The sequence below is a fragment of the Botrytis deweyae genome (assembly GCF_014898535.1).
Source record: "Botrytis deweyae strain B1 chromosome Unknown BDEW_022, whole genome shotgun sequence".
Lineage (NCBI taxonomy): Eukaryota > Fungi > Ascomycota > Leotiomycetes > Helotiales > Sclerotiniaceae > Botrytis > Botrytis deweyae.
In genome coordinates, this window is record NW_024066229.1 from 209,144 (window position 1) to 230,239 (window position 21,096).

A 21,096-nucleotide genomic window follows, 5' to 3' on the forward strand; every position below is an offset into this window, starting at 1 on the left:
TCCAAGAGAGAGGATGGGGATAGAAATGATGAATCTGATAGATCATCGAGAGTGGATTCGCAGATAAAGATGGCAGACTTGCATGCGCAAATTCATTCACTGACTGCGCAGGTCACATATTGGCGTGATCTTTATACACAAAAGATTCGATCAGATTCAATAGATCAATCTCATGACCAGCAGTCTGGGCAGTCGCGACAGTCACCACAAGTTCAAGACATTACAACACCTCAAGTTGCTCCATCTTCGAAACGACAACAGTCTGGTGCACCACCACAAGATTAAGACACTCCATACCCTCATCCTCAGAAACAGCAACAAATTGATGCACCTTCACCGAACCTTGCAATGCAGCTGGAAATCGAACCACCGCCCGCTGTTCAATCTCAGCAGCCAATATTCAATCCGTATCCAAATCGGGGACGAATTCAACAGCCGCTCGATTGCGTATGTGGCAATTGCGGGCAGTCTGGGCACGAATTAAAATGGTGCAGAGGGCCCGTTAACAAAGATGGGTTCATAGACGGATGTCCAAAATGCAATTCCACGAGTCATACTTATATACAATGTTCAATGGCAGGGACCAATGACAGCCCTCTCCGAACTTATCTTCTCCGGTTAAGAAACAATGCACCGCCATTAAGATATCCCAAGGATTTCCGAAATGAAGAATATTGGCAATTCGAACTACGATTAGCGAGGAATCAACAAGTAGAGCCTCGTCGCCCGTGGTCGGTGGAGTTCTCAAAGCAGTTTCAAATAGATAACCCACGTTATTGGGAGAGCGAGGCTTTTCACAATAGTGTGATAGTAGATCCTGCATGGGAGAATAAAAACTCGCCGCCACCATTTCAAGGAGATTTGACCGACGGAAAACTCGACAAACCAACTTCGACACTAGGTCAGTATTACAATAGACGAGCCGGCGACGACAATCCCACTCGCAGTCGTTCTCGCTCACCGCATCGACAACTTGATAGATATCCAACCAATCGTCGTGATCGATCTGAAGCATCAGGTGTGCATCCATCTTGACAGTGGTTAGCCCGTGATGACTCAATATATCATTTTACGACTTGGTCAACCTTCAGGGCTATCAGTATTTGAAATCGGGAGAAATAATCTGCCTCCAGACTACATAAAGAGGCTCCTAGAAATAAAGTATATGAACTTCAGTCTACTAACTTGCTCCGGCATTTGTTTGAATAATCTTGCAATACACTACTACGAGACGATAGCTTCCCGCTGTATACAGAAAAATGACTTGGAAGCTGCATATGAAAGATATGGGACAAGAACACCGCAAGTACGGAACATCATAGAATGAAATCGCAAATATCATATGGGTTTCCGGGTCTCATCTTTGCGCAGATATGTTGACTTTAGGGCTAGGGGATGGGGAAAGCAACTGAGACACTCCGATGCAGATATAGATATTGAGAATGGGAATGGCAACATAATCGAGATCACACCACACCATAACTCACAGAATGCAAATGATGTTTTAGTATACTGCTCAAACAAAAGGAGTACACAATATTTCGAAAGAAGAATGTGTTTCATTTTCTAACCATCTAATGCTATGTACACTGAGCATCGTCCCCTGACAGAAAACATCTGTACTGTCCGGCAAGAAAATTGAAGTTCGCTTGGAAAGATGTATAACCCTGTTCCTGTTCCTCGATAAATGTCTATCCCTCCTATCGATACAGATCTCGCTGTTGCGCAATTTGAGAATGCTTAATTTTGAGAGGATTATTGATGTTTTTGTTTCTTGGTCGCTTTGTTTTGAACATTGCGGTTGAAAAATTCTCGAGTTGCGGAGACCGACACAAGTGAGTGCAAGTGAGTATTCCATATTCTCCACATCTACCTCAAGCTACGGGACATATGAAGTACATCGTAGTAGAATCTTCTATCCCCAACATCGTCTTTTATTCCGGAGTAGAAGCTTTGCCGGCTCGCATGTCAGTCAGGCAAGAGTCTGATTTATGGCGGCGAGGAAATTTGGGTAGCATCTGTGGAATTCCGAACTGTATTTGACTCGGGTTCGGCGGTGTGGATGGTGTAGATGGTGAATTGGCATCGCCGCTGCTCGCGGTACCTGAACCATTGGACATCTTAGGCTCACTTCCATTTGCCGCCTCCTTTGATGAAGAAGAATAATACGCCGAGTCAGCAGATTGAGGACGAGTATCCTTACGAGGCTTCGAAAACACAGGTGCTACTGGGTTGAGTGTAGATCGTAAAGGCAGAGATTGGTTTGGCATCGCAAGCTGTGTTGAATGTTCGAAGGGGTCGCGATCAAGATGGAAATTGGAACGGTTCGAATCTCGCGCTGTTTTCTGTGCCGTTTCTATCAACAACTGCAAACCTCTCTGTAACTTGTCGTGAAACAATTCTTGTGCTTGTTCAACTGGAACTCGTTGTTTTCTTTCTTCTTCGTACGCCGTTTGAAATTCTTGATAAGCTCTTGCAGTTTCCGCTCGGAGCTGCCAATCTTTTTCTAGCTCTGTCCTCAAATTTTGCCATGCCACCCGGAGTTCCTTATAGCTTTCTCGCAATTCTCGATATTGCTCTTGGACTTGCAAGCATTTTAATTGTGAATCTTGCAATTCGGCTTGACATTTCTCGAGCCAAGTTTTTCTGATCTGAAATAAATTCTTCCAATCAATTTGGGGTGCTGAGCTATGCGACGATCCATTCGAGATGTTTCCATTCGAGATGTTCTCATTCGAGATGTTTCCATTTGAGTGGTTCCCATTTGAGATGTTTCCATTTGAATGGTTCCCATTCAAGAGGTTCCCATTCGAAAGATTTCCATTCAAATAATTCCCATTCGAGAGGTTTCCATTTGAGTGGTTTCCATTTAAGAGGTTCCCAATCAAGCTGTTCCTGTTGGAGCGACTCTCATTTGAGGACTTCCGATTCGAGTGGTTCCCATTGGATAGGTTCCTATTCGAGTAGTTCCCGTTCATTGTTGTGACTAACGATGGAGTATTGAATGATGGAGTATTGAATGTTATTGTTATCGAAAAGAATATGATGTTGTCAATATTGAATATTGTTGTTATCGAAAAGAATATGATATTGAACAAGTCTTTAAAATCCGAATGATTGCTTCTTAAATAATAAACAATATGTGGTGCTCCTTCTTGCTTTGCTAAGAGAGCAACCCCAAACGTCAGGTGAGACTACCACATTAGGTTTGGAGTTTCAAAGATTGATGTGAGTGCATTCTAAGGAATAGAAGTGTGTGCTTTCCAATTCTATCTATATGATTCGAATGATTTAGAGCACTGGTTTGGTTTGGTATATCGTGTTGCTTCCCAACATCGACAGTTCCTGGTTGTGGGTGGCAGTCCAAACTATCCGATATCCTACCAGGAACAAAGTATAAATAAGAAGCAACTACAAACCACAAAAGCGACCACAGCGGGTTTGTTTAAGATAGTATTTGAATTCTACTTATGTCAATTCATCCGACAATACGGAATTTATATACAAGCAAAGTAACCTCAACGCCTTTCCCACCCAATACCGGGTCCGTAGACTCGCCGGTCGATACCCATATCCATACCCAATGCTTATACATATGCAATACCATAACTCCCAAAAATGCTTGATTCCCTTTCGAACGCCAGTATGTATGCCCTTGACTATGCCTTCCCCATATGCTATGCCGCCGTATTATGCAATGCTCAAACGCTATGCCTACCGATGTATGTACCGTCATTGATTAATCATATACTCTGTATCCTCCAGCCATTAAACATCACCATTTCTTTCTTTCCCATCAATTGCAGAGCCGTCAGCATTCGTATGAACGGGATCTTGTTCTCGGATCAGCTCCGAAGGCCCACCCACTTCCTCAGATTCTCCATCCGTCGAAATCGAAAATTCCTCCTGAACAGGCGTCATGGCCGCCACTCCGGCCCCAACACCAACCGTTCCCAATCTATCGGCCCCTTCAACATCCCACCAACTTCTATCGCCTCTTCCTCTCTCCATAACTACACCATTACCCGCCTGCGCCTCGAATCTCCTCTGCGCCAGCTCCTGATCTCTTCTCTTGTACGCTTGTCGCGCTTCCCTCGCCATTTCGTTTCTCGTTTTCCCCGGCCCATGTCCCTGTCTCTCCTTCCCCTTGCCGAAAAAGATGACCCAGAATTTTAGACTCCCGAAAAACGTTCCGGCCGTTCCGGGAATATGTTTCCACGGCTTCTCACGTGTGGAAAATAACCAACAATCCACAGCACCCTGTGCACAAATAAAAACGGTAGCTAATAAATTAATCGCAAATGGCGGATTGACCGCCAAATTATCATTGAATTGTAGAATGTGGAATACAAATGGGACAGTCCACATTCCCAAGTAAACCAAAGGGTAAATAAATAAAAATCGAAGTTGACGACGGATTTTCTCTCGTGTGCGTATCATTTCCGATACCGTTAAATCTTGACCGCGAGAATTGACAAGATACATATCGTAAGGATTCCCTTGTTCGGCTGATCCATTTTGTTGTTGAAGAGTAGCGGGATGAATATATACGGAACCATTCGAGTCGAGAGATAATCGTCTGGCAATACTTTCTCTCCATGATGTATTTCGAAATTGAGGATGAGGAAGTGGATTGAGTATTTGTTGTGGCATCAAGATAGCTGGACTGGTTATCTCGGATACGATTTGTGGTGTTGATGCTCCAGCGTATGAGTCAGTATCCGGTGCGGAGATTTCTGATGGAGGAGATACGGAATGAGTTCGATTGCGAGAGTGGAATACTGAAGTCCACATAAATTGGTGGGCATTGTTCCTCATGTTGGCGAGGGATTCCAAAGTCGACGAGGATTGTTTCCTTCTCTCGGTAACATACGCAGCGGAAGGACGTCTTATTTCAGTCACGGGTCCATTAAGAATTAGAGCTGGAGGAGGTAGACTCCTTCGTACTTGATTGCGTCTGGTCGAATCACAACTATCTTGAGAATGACTGTTCTCGAATCCACGAAACCTAAATCGTACATAGAAATATATTGAAACATAAACAGTGACAATGGTGATGAAAATAATGTATCGAGGGATCCAACTTAAAGCCAAGCGATACCAAAAAGGTCGTACTGGTAGATAACAGTACGTTCCTTGAGCAACATAAGCTTCATGATCATTAACAAAAGCCAGAGACGCCGTCAAAAGTGGAAAGACTATCCAAATGGTGTAAGCTATCCTACGATATGGATAGAGGCCCCCTTCGCCAGACGAGGATCTAGGTCTGAAAATATACAACGCAGTATGTACAGCAACCATGAGAACCGAGATATCTATACTCGAATTAATAAATGTTCACACACACATATGGAATGGTATCTCAAACCTGAAGCTTCAATTCCTAAAGCTAGAAAAAATCCACTTATTTGACAAAATTTTGAATTATCTGCTACAGGACCATGTAAAAAGACAACGATTGGAAAAACCATAAACCATAAAGCTTTAAACATATCGCTTTGAATTAATAACATAATGAGACTAATCGGTTATCAGTACATGGACATAAAAAAAAATGGAGGGGTAAATGGGGTAAAGCTCACTCATGTCTGAACGAACGTCTCATTCTAACAAACCAATAAAAAGCTAGAATCGAAGAAGCAACACTAGCAGTTGCAAATGTCAATGCCAGTTTTTGCAAGACTAATCCTTCGGATATCGATACATCTTGACCTTCATTCGTATTGTCTCCAATATCTCTCGAGGAAAATTGAAGCACAGTTCGTGCTATGTGTGTTGGGAGGGGTGCCATGGAGAATATGGCATCTGAGTTTTTCGTCTCGAAATGAGGGGGAGGATGGAGGGGAATTTCGTTATATGTTATGGATCGGGCTTTTCCTTCCAACTTCTAAATTCCTCCAACATGATCACCAACGTTATTTTACACCATTATCGTGCTATCTTCTATGCTTTCGAGGTTGATGTATATTGTATGGTATGTGTAGTACGAAAGCTTGTTGTACGGTAACGTTGACGTCAAAACTAATGGTACCTAGTTCTTCGTAGATTTTCTTTTGTGATGTGCCGGACCGAAAAATTCAAGATCTAAATTCCGAGACTGGTGAGTCTCTTGTAGTACTTTCTCTGAATGATATAAGTTTTCTTCTTCAAACTTATTAATCGGCGGTACGCGTAGTGGGGATCTGAGTTCCTAAGGTTACTTGAAAGGCTGGTCGGAAAGGTGGGCGAAAGAAGCGGTAAAAGGCTCCCTCGAGTTGGAAGTGTGCGTTCGGAGTATATTCCCCTATTATAGGAAAGTATATGATATTTTTTGGAAAAGAAAAGTGTAAAAGAACGTAAGAGGATCAAACACGTCAAATTGTGAAGTATGTATAATAATAATTGCATGTACTAGATTACCTATAGACAATCGATATTGAAACCTTGTTCCCGTTTTGAGCTGCGGAATTATTGTTGGGGGTTTTTTTCCTTCTTCCTCATTTCGTAGACGCTGTAGATCATTCGAATCCAACACGAGAGCAGACTGACGCCAACCTACCGGTTGATGGAACACCTGACTATTTACAAAACTGTGTGATCCAAGAGACGACCTTCCTCAGGGCCATCATTAAGAAACATTAAGATGAAGCGGGTATTTCAGAAATTTGGGAACCAATTCATTTGAATTTTTTTTTAAAAAATGTGAAAGCTATATGTAGATCGTTTAATATTAGTAGTTCACTATAGTATTGTAATATGTCGGATCTGCTCGAGTTAGTCGAGTACCCTCACCACTCCCTCTACTCTGTGTGGAAAGCCAAGCCAAGCAATGCAAAAAGCATGGGCGGGATTCTCTCTGCTCTGAGTCTCTGTGCGTGATTGATCCAGGTATTTCGGGACCGTATAACTTATAAGTGATCAATCTGAATCGTCCCTTTTCATTCTATGGTACTCACTCGTGTGAGTGAGTCTACTCATCGCTTCCGCTACCTGATACCTAATAAGCCTTGCATCCAACATGCATAAAATATTCACGATGACGACTGGGCTAAATATCGAGTACGGTCTTATTATCGCCAAATCCATAAAAAAATCTCGATTCTAGGTCGATGCTCTTCTTCCAAATGGATTTTGTAGGGGTTGTGTGGTTCCGCTACAAAGGTTCAAATTTTACAGCCACCAATTTACTTTACCGAATTTTTCCCTGGGGCTGCACTGTTCATGAAGGGGTTGAAGTGATGGGTTTTTTTATATCTCCGATTCCAGGGTCGGATTGGATGGAACTCATTGGACCAAAAGGAAGATAATTCAAAGCCCTGGGGTATCACAAGAGTCCACAAACACGAATTAACAAAATAAGCTTCAATAGTTAGGTATATATCTGAATTGCCTTAATCAGCTGAATTTGAAAAAAGATGATCGGACAGATTATCAAGTCATCTGATATTCCTTCATCACAAGTGAAGATATAACGATCAGCATATTTCCCAAATGTTCATCATTCGCCCACTATCACACACAGCACAGTCTATTAGCCGGTAGATACCAGGTGTTTCCATTTCCATGTTCATGTCCATGTTCATGTCCATGTGGTCATGACATGAGCGTGAAAATCCTGCAAAACCTCTTCGTCTTGCGCATTACATCCGCAACCTCCGTTCACCGACAATGTTACCAATTCTCTTCCCCGCCAGCCTAATAAAGTGGGCGAGTTCGTATGAAAGGGAAAACAGTTTGTCGTGAAAAACAACGCAACATCTGACCTTGACCGATTTTATGCGGTTCAAATTGTTCTAATGCACGACAACCCCGCATCGATTTTTTCATACCCTTGAACGTCGCATAGAAGATCCTGAGGAGCTTAATTAGGATTATGTACTCGGTCACGTGATTAAGATCTCTTCACCGAGCGGTTGCAGTGTCCCAAATCTAGAATCCTCTGCAGGAATTCTCAGGATTTGAGATGATTTGTCTCACACACAAGTGTGTATGACTCGTCATTACTTCTTATCTTGCATGTATCAAGACGTCTTGACTCTCAGATGGACGTAATTCGTGTGCTCTGCCAAATTGATTGTAAGTATATGGGACCTCCATCAAACTGCTGGCGAATCGTGATGACTGTGGCGATCCAGGTTCTTCGGTGACGAAAGTGCTTAAACTTGAGCGGTCACTTGGATATGTTCCATCCGATTGCTGGGTTAAACGAGCGGATCCGCGTTCCAAGTATGAGCCAATACTCAGGCTTGCTTCGTCAAATTCCATATCTCGAGTATCGTAAGTTTGATAAGACTGATGATGATATGATGGTGGATTTGATGATCTTTGTAGTGATGATCGCCGATTCGATGATCCTCGATTTGATGATTGAGAACTCAGATATGATAGCGGAAGCATTTGTCTGGATTTTCTCATATAATCAGGAATCTCCGTTTCTTCAGCCATTGGATCTGATATGTCGCCAATGTTGAAAGATTCTTCAGGTCGTTTGAGCTCGTTTTGAGATGGATGCATTCTGACCTTGGAAGGGTTGTGAGCCGATAACTTGTATAGACTTCCGTCCGAAGGTTGATTGCTATGCCCAAATAGAGACGGAAGAAAGGTGGAGAAGAATGGTTTTGTAGCTGGGAGTGCGGTGCATATCTAGAGTAATCGGGGTTAATATCACAGATTCTTGACGTGAGACAACGACAGATAATTGAGGGATTCTTACTATGCCTACGTATAAATTCAATACACTAGATATCCATAATGGATATGAGAACCAAGTTCTATCATATGATGAATATGCAGCGTGTATATACCATATCCTAACAACACCCGAAGCACAGACGACCAATCCAGCAGCGAAGAGGATGAAAAGCATCAATTGTTGACGGAAGGGTATGGGAAGGCTAAACACGGTAGGTATAGGTAAGAAGAAGACAAAGAAATCGGAGCAGGTATTAATGATTGCGCTTGCAAGTAAGTGTGTTCGTTCATCGATGCAATTTTGAGGTGAGTAAGATAGTTTCCAGTAGTCCGAAATGGGACTATTGTATATGATCAGTAATTTTCTCAATCCTACAGCAAATCTGATCATCATACCTGCAATTGTTGATAATAACCACATCAAAAGCAATTGCTTCACATGCCACTAGCACAATCATAGCAATAGCTAAATGTTTAAGTAGACCGGTTCCTCTGGACATAACCCGCATCACCAAGATGAGCAAAGATATTTTCGTTAATGCAACAGCAAGTCCAAATAAACACTCTAGCAGTAAAGATATTTTGAGTCCAAACTCGGCATCACCCTGTGCAACATCCCAAATATGGCGATTCCATTTCCAACGTTCCTGGGCGATGAGTGCAACAACAGCGCAGACTGTAGTCGGGACGAGAGCGATTAGAAGAAACACATCATCAATACCGAAATGCTTGGATAGATGAATCCGTGTAAAGGTTCGTAAGCTAACCACAATGTATACAAGAGGGAGAAAAACGGCGGTTATTATGAGGAGTACAGGTCCTCTAGTCACTGGGTCGATGTAGTTCGGTTGTGGAAAGGTTGACAGAACTTGAGGTGGAGGGATTCGCATATTGAAAAATCGTTGAGTATTGAGCCAGCAATGCAATGATTTCAATTCCACCTACTGGGCGAGAGAAGAGGGAAACACTCTACCTTAATATTAGAGCAGTTCGCATTATAGCTTGGACCTGGTCTCCATACGCAAAAATTGGTTTTCATCAGACTACGTGCTCGATAAGATGGAATCATTCAGTCGCCCATAAACGTGGCTGCCAATGGCGGGATGAAACTAATTTATCTACTGGTACAGACTGTACGAACGCTCAGATGTTCTTTCGGGATACTAAACTCATCGAGAAATAGATTGCAGGCACGCATGGGTGCTCGGACAGTTCCCGTGAGAGTTCCCCCGGAAAGAGAAAACTATCTCGAGTCCGAGAAACGAAATATGGTACGATGTAGATTTTTGTTTGGAGTTCGTTCAGCGGAAGATATTTGACTTTCTCGTAAGAGGACGGCTGATCAAGGGACGGTCGCCAGACTACAGATTGACACCTTCCAGCAAGCGACTACTTGAACTGTCACTGCACGCCCTACAAATGACAAGCTTTTGTCATTTTTGAGGTATATGATTGTGGCAAAGAAGCAAAGAAACATAAGAATATGAGTGATCGTGAAATTCAAGTGGAATTGCAATGCGAACATGCCGTCTGTGCATCCTTAGTAAGCGAAACAAATGAACCACCACCACTTCAATCAGTACATCACTCCTACATTTGCTCTCAATTTCCATGGCATCTTGGTCAAATGGTCAAAGTATAACAATCTAAAATCGCTCTGTACCCTTTGCAGTTTCAAACTCGCTACCAAGGCACCATGACTCAAATGATTAGGGTCCATCATACCATGAGCTTATGCACAGCATACGGGGCATCACTGAGCGGCTGCAACTTCGCCGCTCCTGTACCTAACATGAACAGGTCCCTACATTCATATAGGGTCTCGTAGTACGCGGAGCATGTCCCAAAGGTAGTATGGTGCTGTACAAACGCAAAGAGCTGATCGTTGACGGCGAACCTGTGCCGGATTTCCGGGATTCGTCCGACAAATCACATGATTACTGTGTGAACATCAATCAATGCTTTACATCGATCACCGTTTCTCAGAGAGCGGATCAGTGGTCTTCCGATATGAGGAGCATCTCTTAAACGTGGTGATTGATAAACAGTCTTCCAAGCATTGGGCTAGGTAAGTAAAGTTGAGAGACTATTCATATCACATGACCATGTTTCGACCTCGGAACAATCAAGCCTCGGGAATATATTGTGAGATTCACACATTAGTCTTGTCGTAATGAGAGACCTTCAATGATCGAGTAGTTTGTTGAATAATATGTTCAAAGCGTTCAGTCCATCTCCTAGGGAAGAAAATATGAAAAGTCCTAAACAGGCATAGTTTTGAAGCATTTCAGAATAGTCAGTGGGTGAGTAAATATCATACTGAAGACGGGCTTTCAGTATGATATAAAGACAGAAAAGACTTCATTCGCACTAGTGGCCATCACTTCACTCATACTTAAATCTATTCAAAGGATGGAATTTCCTTAGTTCGGTATATTCTTGGGTATATGCCCTACCAACTCATATATATAATAGCTAATTTTACCCCCAAAATCTACAGGTCATACTCGACTAAGCAGTCAGAGACCAAGTCGCTAGACTCCAACTTCATGTCATAAATATAACTCCCATTACTTATAATATCCTCCTCTGTCAAGATATCCACATGTCTAACCCCAGATCAATCTACCATCCATGCCTCCCCATCCCCATCCCCACTCCCACAACTCTAACCTCTACACCCACACTTTTTCCAATCTTTTCCAATTCAATCCTATCAACAACACCCCTTCCATCGAATATCCATCTTGGTGCTTTCATCCCCTTGACTATTCTTTTCCAGTCAATGACCTGCTCCTCTCTCACACTTGTGTTTTTGCCACACTCGCATTTCGTGCAACCTTCTTCACAAGGTGGCTCGGGATATAGCCTTCCTAGTGGATCATCTGTTTCTACCTCTGCGCAAGATTGCGATGATAAATGTCTTCTCAAGTCTGACAAATCCATTGCCGAAGGACGCCCGAAAAATGGTCTCGGGTCAACTAATTCCTCACTTTTTCCCTTTGTAGAATTTTCCAGCTCTCTACAGATAAGAAGCGAGTCTGCCCTTTCACAAGCAATATACAGGTCCTCCTCTACCCTCACACTCGCTACGCCCTTTACCTCCTCCTTCAACACATCCCGATCACACCCATCATCCCAAACCACAATCTCCCCCGGTTTCTCCTCACCCAACATCCTAATTACTTCCCTCGCCAAACTCTCCCTCACATCCCCAGTTCCCCGCTTAAAAGTATACCCCAACACCACTACCTTCTTTCCCCTCAATCCACCACCCATCTTCTTTACAATATTCTCCACCCATCTCCTCCTCTGCCACTCATTAACCACTAACACACTCTCCCAATATTCCACTACTTCATCCAACCCCAATTCCTCAGCTAGATAAATCAAAGATTTAATATCCTTCCCAAAACAACTCCCCCCGAATCCAATCCCCGCTTTTAGATATTTATTCCCAATCCGAGAATCTAGACCTACAGCTACAGATACTTCATCAATATCCGCACTGATAGCTTCGCAAATCGCGGAAATACTATTGATGGAACTTATTCGCTGTGCTAACATGGCGTTGGAAACTAGTTTCGATAGTTCAGAAGAGGCAGTGGAGGTGTGGATTAGTTTTCGAGAAGGAATCCAGTGGTAGAGGGAAGCGAGGGAGTGGGCTGCAAGAGTGGAGGTGCGGGAGCGAGAAGAACCAATGAGAATACGATCTGGATGTAAGAGATCTTGAACAGCAGAACCTGCGGATAGGAATTCGGGAGATGAGAGGATCGAGAATATTTCATTAGGACGGAGAATTGCTAGCTTAAAGGATGTGTCAGTCATCTTTCTTACAATAAAAGAGTAATGAATACCATACGATATCTTTGATAAATTCACCAGTTCGACCTGGCACGGTACTTTTCTCTACGATAATAGCTCCAGATTTTGCATATTTTCCAATATCTTGCACAACTGATTCTACGGCTGTCATATCTGTTGCTTTTCCAGAACCTATTCCATAAGTCTTTGTAGGTGTATTGACAGCGATCATTATCATATCTGCTTCGCCTAGACATTCTTCGATATTGTCAGAGAAGAATAGATTTGGTGATCGCGCTGGAATGTGAATATAATCAGTATGTTCGGATACATCCTCAGATGATGATTCAGCATTTTCAGTCGACGGATCATTGGAAAGCGAGAACGCTCTCGACCCATCACGACATATACGGATGATCTCTAGTAGACCCGGTTCGTGGATTGGTAAGTGTTTTGAATTCCATTGACTTATGCGAGAAGTATCTTTATCGACAACCGTGAATTTTATTTGTGGATTCTGAAGCGCGAGCATAGCTGCTGTTGGGCCGCCTAAGATCGAGAAGTCAATAAAACCCCCTACTAGGATGATATCGGAACTGGGAGATCACATACCAACATACCCCGCACCTACACAACATACATTTTGTACAAGACGATGCGTCGAATTCTCATTTCTAAGAGAATTATCGAATACGATACCATCGTCTAAATTCAAAGCTTGTAAAATGGGACTGAAAGTAAGACTGCCATCAGGTGTTGTGGGTGCGGTTGATATATCGTGGGTACTCCCGTCTGTATCTAGAGGTGTCGAATCCTTTGGTGACATATTTGGAAATTTCTGTCTTCTTCGCAATATGGAAAATATCTAGGAAGCGCATATGCTATTTGGAAAAGTTCGAGAAGCCTGGATTGAGATCTAAGGTTCTGAACGTGGACCTTATGAATCTAAGAAAAGAAAAGAAATTATGGTGATGTTGAGAATTTTTTTACATGCGAGTCCCTATAGATCTATAGTAAATAAGGGTCATGAGGATGGAAGCATGAAAAGAGCAGATATTGAGAGTCTAGACCAGGAAGGAACAGATAACAGAAACAGAAGGTACACTTCCACCGCTGAAAATAGTCACCCTCCGTCATATTACAGAGATAGCATCATGAACATATCAATAAAACTTCCCGGAATTCAAATCACTCATCACCAGGACACAATCACAAAGGAATCCTAAGATACTCGACAGAAAACGATAGCCAACAAACTCTTACACGTTGACAGCAATACTGGTTCATGACTCATCTCAAGACAAACGACAATGTTGGTAGCATATGCTTTCCCTGAAACTGATTGTCCTCTGATAAGACATTTGATAACTGTATACTGTCTACAAGGTGTAACGAGCAATGGAACTATTGAATGATTTCCGAAAATCAGGACCAGGAAATTCCCCACGTGGGGCTATGATCTTACCTTTCATTGGTTGAGCGAGGTTGTACAAACAAACATCCAATAAGACAGAGATTGTGAACAGCATGGGGGAAAGCGTTCTCCAAGTGCATAGTTAGAATGTGCTGAGTAGAAATGTGGTGAAGAATTGATAGCGGGGGGCGAATAATGGGAACTGTGATATAACAACCTAGCCTGAAAAGTCCAACCCAATGGAAGACCTTATCGGTTTGTTGGTTGGGTATTATTTAAAGATTGGCCTTTTTCAGCAAGATAATTAAGTCGATGCTCCTCTATTGGCCTCAAGCTCTTTGGAATACAATTCCAATACGTTGAATAAATGGATTTGAGAATGGTCCTATCTAAAGATTGTCCAAATACAAATACACCACTTAAATTCCCAGCAGCTCTTGAGGGAAAACGTATCCTCCTCGCCACAGAATCATTTGGACCTGTAAATGGTGTCAGCAGAACGACTTTAAATTTGGTGGAATACCTTCGCAGGAATGGCGTATCCGTCGCAGTTGTCGCGCCTCATAATTCAACCGGAGCAGTTCCAATTGCTCCCACAACACACGATACCAACCATATCGAAGTGAGATTAAAAGGATATCCATTACCTTACAACCCCGAACTTTCAATTGTTTATCCTGTACGTTTGTCGCAACTATATACTAGGACCTTTGGATCAAAACCAGATTTAATATACCTCGCAAGTCCTGCATCTCTGGGATTCCAGATCTTGTTACAGTTAAGACAGCAGCAGAACAAAGAACAAGTTCCCGTGCTACTGAATTTTCAAACAGATTTATCAGGCTATTGCGAGATATTATTTCCAACACCATTAAATAGATGGGCAGTTTGGGTATTTGGAAGTGTGCAAGGGTATCTTTTCCGATGGGAGGGTGTAAAGGCAATACTTTATCCAAGTGCGTTTGTGAAAAGATATTTAGTCAAGATAGAAGTACCAGGGGAAAAGATGATGAATTTGAGAAGAGGGGTTGATAGTTCTATGTTTCATCCCTCGAGGCGATTAGAGAAACATCGAATAGAGTGGGCTCCGAATGGCGAGCTCATCATGATCTGTGTAGCTAGACTTGCACCAGAAAAGGGGTTCGAATTTTTGAGCGAGGTAGCAGAGAAGTTGGTCAAGAGAGATTTCCCCTTTAAGCTCATCATAGTTGGAGGCAATCAGAGCCAAAAGGTTGAACACGAAATAAAAGATTTGTTCGCAGACCTAGTGATGAAGGGAAAGATCATCTTCACCGGAATGCTAAGAGGCGAGGCACTGGCCTCAGCTTATGCTTCTGCTGATATATTTTTGCATTGTTCAATTACCGAGACCTTCGGTCTGGTAGTTCTGGAATCAATGGCGAGTGGTGTACCAGTCATTGCAAGAGACGAAGGAGGGTGAGTTATGCCCTTTATGGACTCGGGATAAGCTGACTATTTATAGCCCATCAGAAATTGTTGCAGAAAATAGATCAGGATATTTGGTGGCCCCATCAGACCTTGAAGGATTTGTTGAAAAAATTCTCAAACTTGGCAACGATCTTAAATTGAGATCAGCCATGAGTATTGAAAGTCGAAAAATGGCGGAAGAAGCAACATGGGATAGTATCGGCAATCGTGTGGCATGGAAAATGGCCGAAACATTGGAAACAATCAAATCGAGAGATACTATTCCCAAGGTTAGAATGCCGTTGTATAGTTGGTGGCTGATCAATGATGAATTGAGAAATCTCTTGATTTCATTCATTGTAGATGCAAGGCTTCTTGCGGGACTTGGAACAATCTGGGGAGTTTGGTTAGGTTTGATTGTAACGTGGATATTAGTCCGTGTATTGCTTCATTTGAGGGCGTATCTAGAAAGATTGCTGAAGTTTTAGACAAGAGCCGAAATTTGTGGTTAATCTAAAGTTAACATTTCATACCACATAATTCGATCATCTACTCCAGTTTTCTCATAATAATCGGGGACTCATGCCCAGAAGTCAAGCATCTGTATGTTAGTGCTAAAGCTCGTGGGTTAATGCCTAAATGATGTTCATAATCATGACAATGAATGTGTTGAATGGCAATAAACCTCCAGTGTGTCTGATCAATTTGATCAGTTTGATCGACACGGGACAGAAGAAATAGGGTACACAAAGTTGCTAGACTGACAATAACGCAAGAATACATCAATGCAGCAAGAGTATTGCTGAAATCCTCACTAAAGGATCTTTTCAGGCAAAGCATCGCGAGCGCTGACTTTGTGATAAGCTTCGGAGGCTTTCTTCTCGATATCAATAGAAATTGATTATGCTGTGACCCAGATGAATTCTACGATCAATGCATATGATGAAAGCAAGAAAGTCAATTTGACAAACCCTTTTAGTACCTCTCATCTGGCGAAAGAGATTGATAGAGAAATCTGTTCTCCAGACAATCAATATCAGAATCACTATGAGAATTTGCTGGACAAGAAGACAATTTGCACCGCCCCAAGTCAGGCGGTGAGTCTGCAGAAGAAATGCACATCTCGATGAAAACATGTTCGACATGATAAAAATGGTGTTAAAACAGGAATGTGGTACGAAGCCTACTCGGAGGCCCGTATTCATGTGCCGTGAAAAATGCTCCTTCTTACTTTGATCTTGGCTGGTGCTCACATGCTTGTGTAAATTTAGCTTTGCCATACAAACGGCCTACTGTTGACCCCACTTTGGAGGCTGAGTATAAAAGTTGTAGCAAATGTCATGCGATGGCAAAAGAAATCTTCACAAGCTGACTTGCGTCGCGATGAACCGAGCGACGAATGAAGTTTCAAGATGTAACGGTGAAAAGCGACACTGCAGGGTATAGGAATACGTCAGTAGGATGAGTTCGAATTGTACAGAGTATTGCCGAGTCCCGACACGTGAAATAGAAGATACTCGCATTCTCTGCTAAGTCTGCTTCCATTCACCGTAGACTTTCATCGGATTTTACAAATGATGTATTTGCGAACTCCTTGAGTCTTGGCCGATTGAATATGGCTCAGAAAATGACATTGAATGGTGGCAAAATGTGGCCTGCCCCAAAATAAATACAAAAATAGTAAAGCATGATTAAAATAAAGAGAGGCCGCTTTGTCTTATACCATACTATTATCGAATTAGAACTGAGGCTCGTCGATGTCAGATGAGAAACGTGTTGATCCGGAACGATTGGCGCAGCAGATCTCATATTGATGCAACCAACAGTTGAACGATCTCACACAGGGCGCTTAGAGGAAAATTCACGACCTCTCATTCGTTTGCTGCCGCAAGAAATATCTTCAACGAATTTCAATTGAAGAATCCTCAGCCAGTCTTTAGGAACTGGTGTGAATACACCCACATTTGTGCGTGCAAGGCGGGAAGACTTGACATCCATCGAAATCGTGTTGAAGAATTTGGGTCGTATCCTCCCGCCGTGTAAAATTATGAGTGTATCTGATGATCATTGAAGAAATTGGGATCATAAAATCCTACCACTTCACTGGTTGATTAGGATTGAAGTTCAACGGAGATGGGGAAGATTATATGAGGTTATTCGCGTTTCGTTGGTTGTCAACGTAAGATTATCATTGACACCGTGAAAAGTCATGAAAGGGTCTGTGATACTGCGGCCAAGTTGAAAATCCGGAAGTAGCAAATATTTATTACTTAATTTGGCTAGTCCCATAAAAGCTTTGTCAGCTTTTAACCGATCAAGCTTAGTTGATCTTATTTTATGCCAAGTTTGACAAGGTATTGATTGATGATGAGACTCGGGAAGCTTCACACCTCATTTTCCCAGACAAGATTCAGTCTCAACAACTCATTTTGAAAACGCTGGAGCCTTCTTCAATCCAAAGAGCATGGAGAGGTTTGATTGATCGATGATTGTACCTATGATGGTCCTACGATGCCGAATCCTACCTTGGTAGAACATCCTTTTTGGTGTCGTGCATCATATTTTCCTACCCCCAGATTAATACTCTGGACTCTAAGCGCTCTATTAATGGTATGCATGTATTGACAAGCGTCATCTGTGCCGCCACTCATCTGACAAGTCGTGACCTCCTTGTGTCGATCACACTCACAAATTAAGAGTCTTCCAATCAACATTTTCTGTGAAAAGCTTGACCGCGCATCATACGATGGTCTCACTGTCTCAACATCGCCATAGGACTGACCCTCAGACGTCTCGCACATGCTACACCCCTCTATAAGTGGAAAAGCTAGTAGTTCCCATTATGGAACTATCTCTCAGCAGACAGGGCTAAAGTTAATCTCCCAAACCAAGAACCGTCAAGTCCGACACAATTTGTCTGGAGTTGCTTACATGCTCATGCCCATTTTGCATCGATAAGTTGAGATCACCTCCTGGTATGAGCTCCATATCGTTGTTTTTGCTTCCGAATGTCTACGACATTTTGTTACGGGATTCGTATTTTTCCATGCTAAGCCTGTCTAGCATTTTCATGTGGCATGGCACCTTTAGACTATTCCTATCCTTCTTGTTCCTTTCTTCTTTTTTACATTCATAATATTCTTCTTGGGTTGGCAAACTAAACAATATCATCGCCACTTCTCCCATTTCAATTCTTGGGCAGGCCCATCTCCTCTTCATACCTTCTTTTCTTTTTAAAGTTGTTTTCTACCTCTTGCTTGAGGCAGGACATTGTTTGCAATCTTTCTCACCGCCGGTCGGGTCATTTAGATTTAAATTCACTAATATTTAAACCATATCTTGGATCTTTCTTACTCGCCGGTCTCAACTTTTTTAATCAATACAGCCCATTATGTTTTGGCACGCAGCCGTAACGGCATCGCTGCTACTTGCTGGTCATGTTAGCGCAGGAATTATGGATATGAAGCCAGTGGTTCGCCGAGATAATCAGGAGGAGATGTTAAGGCGATATATGGATAATATTATTGAAGATCGCCGGAGATCTATCACGGATGCACCAGCAACGACAGCAGCTACGAACGCTTCGGACTGGAACACTCAAACTGAGGCAGCATGCACTCAAGCTCTTGATTTATTGAATGGACAGGCTACCAATCCATCTGGCTTGGCAGTTTGTTATAACTTGCCATATGCCGACAACAGTACTGGAGTTTTCAAGGCCGACCTCCGAATTTACAATGTCTCTGCTCCCACAGGAACATTTGCCAATATTCCAAGTCAGGATGTTCAGGTTGGATTGAGTTACGAAGGAGCTACAGTATCGGCTGTTAATATGTCGACGTTGATGGCCAGAAGCGATGGTACATCTATAATTTCATGGCCACGAGCAAACTCAAAGCGACAATCAACAACAAACACCACCACAGGAAGGACCATAACTTTAGTTCAATCATATGCTTTTGTTGGCCAAATGAATAAGGAATATCTTGGCATGGATATGGACAGGTATGTTGAATTCCAAGGATCAAAAGAATTCCAATCTGATTTGTTTTAGCTCAACCATGGAAGCACTATTGACTCCAACGGTGACTTTGACTGGCAGAGATGTCTCCGGTGGAACCGTGAATACAACTCTTAATACCAACCAAGCATCTTTCGTCAATGGTGAATTCTCCACACAAGCAGCTGGAGTTACTAAAACTGTCGCTCAACCACCTATTCAAACTCTCGTCGTCGCCTCTGAATCTCCTTTCGTGGTTCCAGGTCTTAATATTCTGATCTTCCCAATTGGTGGCGTCATCACAGGTGTATGGGCAATTCTATTCATTGGTACTATTTCCTACGGTACGATCGGTAGAATGCAATTCAGAGACCAATTCAGATCAAGAACCGCTAGAGCTTCAAAGGAAAACATGGCACGAATTTAAACAGGCTTGGGATCATCAAAAGGTTTATAGGAAGTGTACGGGAAGTGTACGGGAAGTGTACAAGATTTGTTTTCTGAGAGGAGGAACTATACCATTTATAGAATTTTTGCGCGAATAATCGAGAAAGGTGGCGTTGGAATGGAAGGAAGGCATATTGAGGGATGGGAATGAATATGACATGCCCAGGGAGCCGGGGTAACCAGCCCGAAGCTTGAGTTGACGAAGCAAAGATTTTTTTCTGGAGCCTGAATATTGAAGGCCCTCCTCCGCGGGGGCTACAAATTCACAAGCTACATTATCATTATTACCTACTTCTTTCTTTTTTTTTGTTTGTGGTTGAAATGAAGACTACCAGCATTACAATCACGAGACACGATCATTACCTCAGTTTAGAATGTATAATACGAATCAAAATAATGCAAAATCTAGTTTATTTGATTTTCATATATATAGTTCAATAGACAATCAAGCTTCACAATTGAGAATTTACAGCAAACCTCAAAAATCAAAGACGTCGTGATAACAACCACAACCTTGGCGAACAGCCTTATAATCTACTTCTTACTCGAGCTCATGAACTCATGAACCACATTCCTCCAGCAATCCTCCCGCTGAAAATATACGCGAGATTCGGTACTTGCATATTAAAAGTTCACACCACCACGCATTGTCCTGAACCTTAACTTTTCTTTACTTTTTTTTTTGGCCGTTGATCCTGAATTTTAAGTACCGAGATAGGTGCCTTACGTACAGATGTTTGGAGGATGGGATTGGTTATAAAAAGCAGAATCTGGAGCTCGAAGTTTCAGATGCGCGACGTGTAAGAGATCTGTGCAACTCGAGCGAGTTTGACAAGGATGATGACTCCTGTGTTTAAGATTGAGTTTGAGGGGACCTGAGCGAGTCACTGGTGGGGTTTGGCGGCTTGAGATATTGGTAGCGATACTGGAAAGGGTTTAAAGACGGGATCAGTTCGTGCGGTTTGAAGAGAGATAAACGAAATACAGATTGAACTGTCTTGAAGAGGAAAAGAAGGAATTGTGCCATGCACTCGCTCAGACGATAATAAGGGTCGAGCACGTGCGCGGTCGAGTTGACAGTCAGGTGACCATCACGCTCGGACGTTGATAGCGTGAATGCAACCCCTGGCTTTCGAAGAAGGATGTGGAAGCACGACGGCAATCCACGATAGCTTCAATGCCATATTCTACCTTGCCTCGCTTGCTTAGAGCTGTTCGATTGCCATCGGCCTTTGCGGTCGATGATATATCGAAAGAGTGGCAAAATGTCTAGTCAAGAAACATCTCAAAATCTCGAGCCTCCATCGCTGCGCCGATATTGAACAACTCTCGA

The 21,096-nt window shown here is 42.6% G+C and overlaps 7 protein-coding genes across 7 annotated transcripts; 3 read left to right on the plus strand and 4 right to left on the minus strand.

Moving 5' to 3' along the window:
- Window positions 1-348: 348 nt before the first annotated feature.
- EAE98_008424 (uncharacterized protein) lies at window positions 349-1,035 on the plus strand (the record flags this gene model as incomplete). Its single annotated transcript, XM_038956047.1, has 1 exon — window positions 349-1,035. One exon carries the CDS (start codon window positions 349-351, stop codon window positions 1,033-1,035), a length of 687 nt encoding a protein of 228 aa, XP_038807506.1.
- Window positions 1,036-1,934: 899 nt separating this feature from the next.
- On the minus strand, window positions 1,935-2,978 carry EAE98_008425 (uncharacterized protein; the record flags this gene model as incomplete). Its single annotated transcript, XM_038956048.1, has 1 exon — window positions 1,935-2,978. The coding sequence occupies one exon, from the start codon at window positions 2,976-2,978 to the stop codon at window positions 1,935-1,937; it is 1,044 nt and encodes a 347-aa protein (XP_038807507.1).
- A 469-nt stretch (window positions 2,979-3,447) lies between these two features.
- Window positions 3,448-6,331, minus strand: EAE98_008426 (uncharacterized protein). Its single transcript, XM_038956049.1, has 3 exons — window positions 5,583-6,331; window positions 5,369-5,520; window positions 3,448-5,315 (listed from the first exon to the last, which is right to left on the minus strand). The coding sequence occupies exons 1-3, from the start codon at window positions 5,789-5,791 to the stop codon at window positions 3,769-3,771; spliced, it is 1,908 nt and encodes a 635-aa protein (XP_038807508.1). The 5' UTR covers window positions 5,792-6,331; the 3' UTR covers window positions 3,448-3,768.
- Window positions 6,332-7,986: 1,655 nt separating this feature from the next.
- EAE98_008427 (uncharacterized protein) lies at window positions 7,987-9,560 on the minus strand (the record flags this gene model as incomplete). The annotated part of the gene is made up of 3 exons (XM_038956050.1): window positions 7,987-8,622; window positions 8,693-9,011; window positions 9,067-9,560. The coding sequence occupies 3 exons, from the start codon at window positions 9,558-9,560 to the stop codon at window positions 7,987-7,989; spliced, it is 1,449 nt and encodes a 482-aa protein (XP_038807509.1).
- A 1,735-nt stretch (window positions 9,561-11,295) lies between these two features.
- EAE98_008428 (uncharacterized protein) lies at window positions 11,296-13,300 on the minus strand (the record flags this gene model as incomplete). Its single annotated transcript, XM_038956051.1, has 3 exons — window positions 11,296-12,477; window positions 12,533-13,023; window positions 13,087-13,300. The coding sequence occupies 3 exons, from the start codon at window positions 13,298-13,300 to the stop codon at window positions 11,296-11,298; spliced, it is 1,887 nt and encodes a 628-aa protein (XP_038807510.1).
- Window positions 13,301-14,255: 955 nt separating this feature from the next.
- On the plus strand, window positions 14,256-15,804 carry EAE98_008429 (uncharacterized protein; the record flags this gene model as incomplete). The annotated part of the gene is made up of 2 exons (XM_038956052.1): window positions 14,256-15,325; window positions 15,372-15,804. 2 exons carry the CDS (start codon window positions 14,256-14,258, stop codon window positions 15,802-15,804), a joined length of 1,503 nt encoding a protein of 500 aa, XP_038807511.1.
- A 2,903-nt stretch (window positions 15,805-18,707) lies between these two features.
- EAE98_008430 (uncharacterized protein) lies at window positions 18,708-19,743 on the plus strand (the record flags this gene model as incomplete). Its single annotated transcript, XM_038956053.1, has 2 exons — window positions 18,708-19,321; window positions 19,371-19,743. 2 exons carry the CDS (start codon window positions 18,708-18,710, stop codon window positions 19,741-19,743), a joined length of 987 nt encoding a protein of 328 aa, XP_038807512.1.
- Window positions 19,744-21,096: the final 1,353 nt, after the last annotated feature.